The 10000-nt window shown below is 39.2% G+C and overlaps 2 protein-coding genes across 2 annotated transcripts in view; both read left to right on the plus strand.

Moving 5' to 3' along the window:
• The first annotated feature begins 14 nt into the window (after positions 1 to 14).
• The window catches only part of LOC139137193 (putative methyltransferase DDB_G0268948), a 47188-nt gene continuing 37202 nt past the window's right edge, over positions 15 to 10000 (plus strand). The window contains exon 1 of the mRNA XM_070705172.1: positions 15 to 135. Within this exon, the coding sequence (XP_070561273.1) occupies positions 16 to 135 (120 nt within the window). The 5' untranslated portion in view covers position 15. The remainder of the gene's footprint in view (positions 136 to 10000) is intronic.
• LOC139137194 (uncharacterized) overlaps positions 5819 to 10000 on the plus strand; it is a 7715-nt gene continuing 3533 nt past the window's right edge. The window contains exons 1-2 of the mRNA XM_070705173.1: positions 5819 to 5975; positions 9851 to 10000. The exon at positions 9851 to 10000 is cut by the window's right edge and continues 71 nt beyond it. The gene's annotated coding sequence lies outside the window, so the exon portion shown is untranslated. The remainder of the gene's footprint in view (positions 5976 to 9850) is intronic.

A 10000-nucleotide genomic window follows, 5' to 3' on the forward strand; every position in this document is an offset into this window, starting at 1 on the left:
GCAATACGAATGGCTATGGACGGAGCTTTCAGCAATTTTTTCAGCGGGTCCGACCATACTGTGGCGTACAAAAAGTTTCGGCCCACGTACCCGGAGGAGCTCGTCAAGGAGATTGTGAAGTTTGGTGGCGAGAAGGTTAGTGCTTTTCAACTGTGCCAGACCCGTACTCTATTCCAAATACGTCATAGTCCTTATCGAGTGTATACTGCAACGGGGCTATCTCACTACTTTACTGTACTGGGGTGGCTGAGAAATCCGTGGCACAATTCGGCCAACCAATTAACCAATTTACATTTTCAAAAAAAATCGAAATGGAGCTAATTTTCAATTTTCAAATGGTTTTGTCATCTTGATTATTAACTTTTAGGCCTATTTCTAAATTTAAAATCTTTGGGCTGAGATTGAAATATAGGAAACAGGTGTATACTGCTGTGAGGATGGCACTTTACGGCCATTCAAATTTCCCTCTGACAAACTCTATTTCCCACAATTCGTATTTCCGTTTTTTCAATTTCCAATATACCAAATGTCCGATTTTCCCATTTCATTTTGGGCGTGGCAGCTGATAGTATCTATCTTTGGCCTAGGAATGCATCAAATTGTGACAGTTATTTGCGCGGGCAACTCGTTCAATGGATCGAGTAACGAACATACAAAGAACAATAGTGTTGCGGCCGCCGGAAAGGAAAGTCCGATATAATCAGTTTGACCTGACCTGCTGAAGTTTTGCGCGCTTCCCGTCAACGTCGCAAACTGGAACATTGTGTAAGCTGTGACAGTCATCAGCCCAATCAGAGCGCGGCATCCACATTTAATTTTATCTGATCAATTTATTCAGCTGACAATCTTTGTACGCAATGACGTTCTCCTCATATCATAGTTTTAATCCGTAGGGGATTTTTTTTCTCAGGGCAGGGAAAAATTGACAGGGTTTTTTTAATCAGAGGGTAGGGTAGCTTCATGTCTGCAGGGGAAATGGAATGACAAAATTTCGAGGGGAATTTTTTCCAGGGCAGGGGAAACCGGCAAGTTTTTTTTCGCCACAGGGCAGGGGAGCTTCAAACATTCAGAGTGGGGAGGGGAAACAGGCAAAAATATATGGGGCGCGGGTAAAATGAATTTTGAGTGCGGCAGGGTAAGTCGAAAAATGTTCAGTGGGAGGGCAAATTATGAACAGCTAATTAATTACCCTCATGACTTAAAATTAGTCAGTTCACATTACTTGTCATGTACTACATTTAATGTATCTTATCATGGTAAGGACCCCTTTAAAAGTGCATTGTTCGTTGGCTGTACCTGTGCGTTAATTGCCATTAGCCACTCGGAGCAATGCGCATAGTGACCGTGGGCTCAGCCGAAAATGTTAGGAGGGGGTGGGAAAGACTCATGATTGATGGAATGTTGATGGTTCCAATTCATCTGATACAAAATTAAGTGGGGGCGACGCCGATTTCAGTATTATTAGACCAAAAATATCGTTCCTTGTTTATTTTTTTTCTGGCCAAGACGAGCAAAGGAATGTGGAGAGCGATTTTTAGCGAAGTTCAATAATCCTACTTATTTTGCATAAATGCGGAGACAAACAAGAAATACAATTTTCAGCGAATAATGTATTCATTATGTAACGGAACAAAATAACCACAGTCTAAGCTGAAATGTTTTCTTCAGAGGGTCAATTGTTCTTTTCAATATTTTGTTTTCGGTCTGGTTGCATAGTGTCATCCGGCGCCTGACAGTAATTAATTTCATTGCCACAATTTGAATTAAACCCCGTTGCTTTCTGGTAGAGCATTTCTACCTCAATGGCTATACAGGTTGACTGTTATAGCAGAAAATGGCTACTTGGAGCCAAGTATATGAAGCTGTATTCGATACTGATGACTTAAAAATTCATCTGTCGGGAGTGGGCAATCGCAATGCACAAAAGTTATACAGTTTAGCGTTAAATTAGTGGAGGAGCGTAGAGAGCGCCCTCGAGCGCGGCTGATCTTTCAGTCTACAGTAATTGTTGAGTGGCATAAATGTGCTTTTCAGAGTACAACAAGCAAATGTAAAAAAACGCATACAGAACAAAAGTATCAGAATACGCTGGGTCTCTCAGACCATGGATGTACAAAAATAGATCTATTTTTGTACATCCATGCTCAGACTGCCTGAAGGCGCGTCCTCATGTCTGACCACGGCCCCTTCACGGTCTGACCAATCATTTCGCCAACGTGTGTTAGACGACAGTCTTGCAGTACTGTACTGTCTACGTACAACGGGACCGTCAATTGATAATAAAGCTAGCTCGCTACCTGCGTAATTTGTGGGAGGGGGTGGGTTATGAAGAGCTCATTTCGTTTTGCGTTTCAAAACCAAATAAGGATTTTCATATTTTCCTTAACTAGCCGCGTCCCACTATTGGAAGAATTGAAGAACTACAGGGCTTGGGAGCGACCAAATGAATTACAAATGATATTATCTTTGATTTAGATACTTGTGAACTGCAAGAGTGCAAGACGTGCGGTATATTTGCGTTCACCGAAAACACAGTGAGACTGCATTGAGATGAAGAAATTAGAGTTACAGGAAAGGCATGTAAAGTGTTGTGAGAGCGAGAACTGACATATCAAGCATCAGCTGTCGGAATGTCAGTTTGTGTTTTCTAACGAGACGTTCAAGTTTACCAAACTCTTCCAAAGCCCTCAAAAGTGAATTCTGTAAGAGTTTAGTTTCAAAGTGATTAAAGTGTAGTTTCGATATTCCTTTGTTTTGACTCGAACAGAATTCGGACTGTGTAGGAACGTGTGTGAGTGTAAGCCAAGGCAGTCGTTTTAACACCATTAATTTTTGTTCGACTGAATTTTTTATCTTTTTTGGGGGGTTTTGTTTTGAAGGGGGGGGGGGGGTGAATTACGTCGGTCTGGTCGTGAGACATTCTTATCATTGACGACCCTCATGCCGTCCTAGCCTGAAGCTTGCACGTCACAGCTTCTCTGTCAACAAATTTATGGACAATTCACGGTGGTTGAGTAACTCGGTGGGTGAAAATGTGAAATAGTGAAAACAAGCGGAAGTCTTTTCCGGCTCTTTGTTTTAAACCAAATGAAGAAAAATCACAATCGGAGTGTCGATTTTGAGGAACAATAAAAGTGTTCCTCCATGACTATTGTATAGTACTGCGTTTGTATCCCTGTTTTTCCTCACTAATTGCTTATCACTAATTTCCAATGGTGGAGTTTCTCTCGTGTGTGGCGTAAAAAGATGTCGCCCAGTTCATAGCGTTCATGCTTTCATCGATGAAAACTCTGAGCCTCCTCCAGTCTCCACGACAATGGTATTCACCCTTTTAGCGCCAAAGTCAATTTTTGTCACCTCTGCAAAATATACCCAAGTTAAATTTTTTTTCAGACTTTTGCCAGTTTTGATAAAAAAATGGAGCCATTGAAATGTGGTGTCTCTTTGCTCCAAAATTGTCCAAAAACTATAGAAAAATTCGTAAAAATTGTAAAATGTTGCTCTAAAAGTTTGATGGGAAAAATTACAGCACTTAGAGGGTTAAAGCCCCCACTCAATTATCAGATTTATCTAATATAAATATTATTTCCTTGATGAAATATTCAATGGAAAATAAAATAATGACAAACTGTAATGGGCTGTTGACACATTTGCTAATGCGAGAACCTGGGATTGAGAAGGGCGCCTTTATTAAGCAACCGTCCATTCTACGAGACTGGGACAATTAAAATACGTGCATAGGAACACGGAGGGACCGTAATAGGAAACAAAAGTCGTTGTAAACCCTTTTTCTTCATTGAAACGTTTGAAGTGCAAAAAAATCAATCAAAAATTATGTTCTAAACTTTTCCCTATCAGTGTATTTCTGTCAAATAGGTTTTTACAAGGCAGACGTTTTACTTGCATTTGAACACAGTCCCTCCGAGGGACCGTGATTTGAACAATAGGCAGTACCAATCAAAATTCATTAGGTTGCATGCATGGGCACGATTTCCATGGCTTACAGTAACATAGTGCGAGTTAATACACGATAATATCGCCACTAGGCGGCCATTTTGTTATTGTATATTTCATGCTCTAAGTCATGAACTGTTATTTATCAAGCAGATTTTATTCAATCTTGCCAAACAGCAATGTGCCATGGTACATGTCATTAAAACACATAAAACTCTATGAAAGTAACACTCTTGTGAACCTATTTTATAGTCATGAGCGGGCAGGAAGGTTGCGTCTAACAGGATATTTCCGACTCTAAAGGGACTGTGCCCAACTTTTAAAGGACAACAAAGGGCTAAAATCAGGCAAACAGCCAATGTCCATTACCATCAATTCGAGAACCAGGGATTGAAAACTGCCCCTTTAACCAATTCAGTTATTGCTTCCACACCATTAGTAACTTAAAGCGTGGCAAGGCAAGGCCATCAGAAGATATTCGCCACTGGCCTGATTTGTATTTTGCGAGTGTGACGGAGAATCAGTGCTATTAAAGTGTCCCCACCCACTCAAGAAAAGAACTCGATGGGCCGCAGACGACTAGCCACTCGAGTTAACTCTCTGAACTGAATCTCGACGAAGACGGACAGCATCTCCATGTTTAGTTGGCAAAGGTCAGATATTTTCTCCCTGACATGATCGGGTTCAGAGGCATAGCAAGACACGACTCTACTCGGCTAATATCTGCCAATCCATCATGCCGAGAGTAGAAAATTCCATTCAACTCACATGTGTCTTGTCTTCACCGACACCGAAGGTCAAGCGATGACGCAACGTTTAACTATAGTCTGTCTATAACAGAAGAAAACTGAATACGGGATAGTGGAATTTTATTAACTGAAAGAGATTAAAATGCGGAACGTTTCACATTGTATTCAGAAAGAGAAAAACAGTCTTATCAGACGTTACGTGTATCTTCTGGCATTCAGAATCAGCATATCCGGACACAGCAATGCATTTTGTAAGCTGAATCGGTGCATATTACTTTTAGTGCAAGATGCGAGGTATAATGATATTCAAATATGCAGATTACATTAATGAGCATTGTTAGCGACTCGTACAAGTTTATCGGTAAACGTTTCAACCAAATCTTCGTGCGGAATAGTTTATTGTACCTAGTGCATAAATCATATATTCGGCAGTGCGCCTAGCTAGCCTGCACTGTGTTCTGAACAAATAAACACATATTTTTTTTCAATTTCGTTGTAAATCAAGGTATTTTATTTTTTAATAACACAGGCGATTAAACCGGCATCTTTCGACCAAGTTTGCTTAAAAATATGGCTTTAAAAATCAAATTTTACTCTCTGAAACTTGAAAATTACTGCCGTTTCTGTTTTTCAGCATCGGTGGCTGGTTGTCCGCCATCTTGTAATTACACCAATCAAGCCCTGGGGCATGATTAGTGTGATTGTCAATCATGATTGTTTTTGGGCATATTCGAACACACGATTACGATCATTATTGGCCAATCACGATCATGATCATGATAACTGTAAAAGAGTGTAAAGTACGTAGTTAACCTACTGCGCATGCTTTGTCGTATCAAGTTTGTCGTGAAAATCTGCTCGAGAGCCTAGTACACAATACCCACAAGGCTTTGAATAAATAAACGGGTATGAGAAAAAAATTTTGACAAGGGAATTTATCTTTGAAATAAACAGGATAACATATCCCAAAACAAAACAACTGCACGGCAAAAGCCACAACAACGTACGGTCTGCTCAAGAAATTATCACAAATAACGATCGCTACACTACCAAAACATTTACTGATACCTCGATAAAGCACAATTTATTAATCTATTTTATTTTGCTATCCACAGCTTGGGGATCTGAAAGCGTTGTTGATGTCGGCTGCGGTTCGGGGCAGAGCACCGCTGTGTTATCTGACTATTCTGAAAGTGTCCTCGGTGTTGACATCAGTCCAGACCAGATCAAACAAGCCAAGGCCTCAACCATGCCCTCTAACGTCGAGTTCAGGTAAGATCAGCGACACCGTCGGTTCCTGTAACGGCAGTCATAAAAGCCGAAACGTTCCAGTGATCGAGTTCCTAGGCAATTATACAGACTTTTATTCAAGTGAAACCCTTTTCGGCTATTGTTTGTAACAAAATGACATGAGTGGATTTGTTCACTGTTATCAGGTTCAGTTTCTTGAGGTCGATACATACCATAGGAAAATGCTCTAAACTTTAGCCATTGAAGTGCATCTTCATATGGTATGCACAAGGTGCAATCGTTTGGACTCCATAGGGGAAAAGGGTAAAATCTTTAAACTGAAAAAAAGTTTGCTTTGTTTGTCCCATATACCACAGCTGTCATTGCATAAATCGTCCCGCTGTTTTGTGGTAATTTTATTGTTGAATCGTGGATACTGGTTCGCATATTTTTCCAACCCAGAAGAAACTTCAAATCTTCAGCTCTACTGTTCCGTGAAGGGGTAAATTATCTCCTGATAATTTTAGACAACGTCAATGAAATGAGATCTGCAAGTGGTATAGTTTCACAATTGATCATGAGAAGATGGACGACAAGAATGGCTAAATATCGCATAGCGACAGAAACACACGCCCTCAACGTCATGGTAACTAAATGCCAACTCTGTATGGCGGTATTCATTCTCGACAAAATGGCGTCGACGCCAGACTTTGTCGTGTGCACCAGGAAAGAATCATGCACACTAGGTCTTTCATGTGATTTGCTCCAGCAGGCCAGTTTTCGTCAACGTTTCTCTGAAAATGTCCTTCTGCGATTCTCAACTCTACAACAAAATCGCCTGATTTTCTCAAAAAAAATTAACTATTCAGATGATTTCTCTCCTTCCGCCCACCTTTTCGGGTGTTTTCACGTGACCAAAAAAAGAGGTTGCCTGTATCTCAAACAAATCTTCTATTTTTGCCCGTTAAGGGTGAGCTGCATCCAACACAGAGCATTTTGCTCAAAAATCACTTTTTTGCAAATATTCATTTAATGTAAAATTGGTAACCAAGATTGAAATATTGGTTGGGTTCACCTTTTAGCCTGTCAAGCATGTCGTAAGTTGCGTGAAAAAGTTAATTTATGCAAATGTATGCAAATAACCCGATTTACTGGCTTCGGTTTCCTCTAAATTTCAAAATTTCCAAAGAATTTAACCCCACTCTGGCATGAGTAAATTTTCTGAAATTTTCACATAGTGTTGTCTAAATGACTATTTTGTTTGGCAATAAAATTGTTACATTATGAATGAGAGGCATTTTAATTTGGCTAATCATGATTTTAATACTTTCTTGCGTGTCCGTTTTTCAACCCTTGCCATTTTAGAATGAGGATAGATAATGCAAAATAAAATAGTCGGTTTTTTCTACATGTACTCTTCTTTCAAGTGAAGTATTACATTTCAGAAAATAGCGTCGTTTTTTAATTAAATTAATTTTTATCATAAAAACCAAATTGAGCTTTTTTACCCCAAATATACACCCCTTCCATCCTTCGAGTAAACTACTGCTACCGTAGAAAACTATAGATTCTCTGCTTTTTGAAAATATATAGTAGGAGGGGGGATTTCCTTGTCATCTTTGATGAGAAATGTTGATTTGAAAAAAAAATGTGTTGGCAACGTGCAGCTCCACCTTAAGATGGGAAACTGAATGCTGCTGTTTCAAATTACTGCACATGATATAAAGCTGCGCAGACTTTCAAGACACTTGACATATATTATACTTTGTTACATTCATAACAATCGTAGTCTAGTTCTCTCTCCAAAACCAAACGACAATCAAATTGCATTTGTTCCCAGAATGATGCAAAATCCAAGGACATCTCTCTGTAAGAAATATGTGCCGTGTGACTTTGGCGATGCATTGTGAAATATCTACAAAGGTGTGACTACTTGATCTTCGTATGTGTTTTCCCGTCCATTTTTCACCATTTTAACAAATGCAGCTGGAAGTTAAAGCGCATCGAGCCAAGACAGGGTCTGATCGATGTCATCGAAAGACGTTGGCAGACAGATGTGGGAGGTAACATCGAGGACGAAAGTAATTCATTCAGTAGAAATATCTGTGTTTTATCGTGTGCAGATAGTCTCCGATCCAGTCGATTTTATATTTGAATGTAGAACCTCCGGAAAAATGGAACTATTTTTGATAGCAATGGGTTCAGTGCTTGTGTGTTATTGACTGATTACAATGTATCTATTTCATTCAAGGTAGAGAGAAATAGTATTCATAGACTGATTTTGGCAGAAAAGAGAAAACATTGTGTTTTGAATACTGAACCTCGCCCTTCTTAAATACTCTGTGAATCCGTGTCATTAACAAACAGGATTGTCATTTATAGCCGACTGTAGAATGCAAACAATGCCATCTGTAGCCCGAAAAATTGACCAGAAATCGTGTTTTCTAAGGGTAGGGAGATGTGTTGCTTGCTTTGTATACTTCGGCAGGTAACATTTTGCAGACGACAAAAATTACATAAAGAACTTTATACTCATTCAGCCATTTTTTCATGGCCCACAAGAAGACCTCATCTTGCAATGGTAGAGAAGCAGCTGGTTTATGAGTTCTTTTCTTGGCCTCGGCCATTACTCAGCCATTTTCGATTTCTTATATTGATTTCTTTCACAAGGACAATATAGCACGCATTGCACACACACGTAAGCTTGTTTTGTGATATGTTCCAATATGGCCGCCAAGCGGCCATCTTCTCAGTTCTTTCATGTCTGTTGCAATAACTCATACATACTTGACAACATGATACAAAGGTAGCAAAACGATGTTTTCCTTTTTGCTAAGTTATCATTGACACTTTAATACAACACTACAGTTAGTCATTTTATATCACTTTTTGTCAAAGTATTAGTACAGTGAACGCATCTTTAGAGTTCGCCTCTAAAAAGTGACATACCTACTTACATTCTTACATTCATACATATTTACACACTCGCATATGTGCATGTACTACTTAGATTTAGACTGTATATACTTTATTGTAATAGCGCATATTCATAATATACTATGCGAGTAACCGGAAGTGTACCCTTCTTTCGTGGGCGCCGTCATGAGTGCTCGTAAATAAACAAATTCGAAACGTGCTCGCTACTATTGTATAACATGCCATTGATAAAATATATCTTTTTTATTAGCGAGTAATTATTATAATCCACCCTGTCGCTGATACAAAATATCGTTACTATCACGCCTAAAAAATAGAAGAAGTGAGAAAACTGTCGTGCATATGAACGAGAACATTCGCAAAGAATGCTGGGATTGAATCTTAGAAAGGCGCCCTCTGTGTCAATAACTATGTGCAAATTTGCTGTTTTTTAGAAGTAACGCTGGTTTTCAGCTTACAATATCGGAAGTTCGGCGGTACAGTTACTATTGCAAAGTTAATGATGGCACAATACGTCCCTTGTTAAACACAATAGGTAGTAATCATGGTAAAAATTGCCAATTTATGTCAAATTTTTTTACACATAACAGATAATTAAAACCTACAGGGTCTGACATCGTGTACGTGAACTGTCATCAGAGGGTAAATCGGTACAAACGTATATAGAAAGTAACAATTAATTCTATTTTATCCTTTATGATTACTAATCATGAATCGATACAAATAACATTTTTAATCTCAACGCCTGGCGCGACACCAAGGGCTGAGCCCTATATAATATTATTACAACACTGAAATGATCATATGTCACTTTTTGTGAAAGCATTTGAATTGGAATGTATCTTTAGAGTTAGCCTCTAAAAGTGACATACCAATCTACTTACATTCATGCATATTTATGCACACACGTATGTACAGAAACTACAAAGACTTTAGACTGCATATATATGTTTAACTGTTTTCAACGTTTATGTTGTCAGTGTTGGAAGCTGTGAAGCCATACCTGTGGACGCCCTAAGCGTGGACCTGATAACTGTTTGGCACCGCCGTGCATTGGTTTGACCTCGACAAGTTCTATAAAGAGGTGGACAGGGTGTTAAAACCTGGTGGCGCTCTTGCGATCTACACTT

The sequence above is a fragment of the Ptychodera flava genome, chromosome 7, assembly GCF_041260155.1.
Source record: "Ptychodera flava strain L36383 chromosome 7, AS_Pfla_20210202, whole genome shotgun sequence".
Classification (NCBI taxonomy): domain Eukaryota; kingdom Metazoa; phylum Hemichordata; class Enteropneusta; family Ptychoderidae; genus Ptychodera; species Ptychodera flava.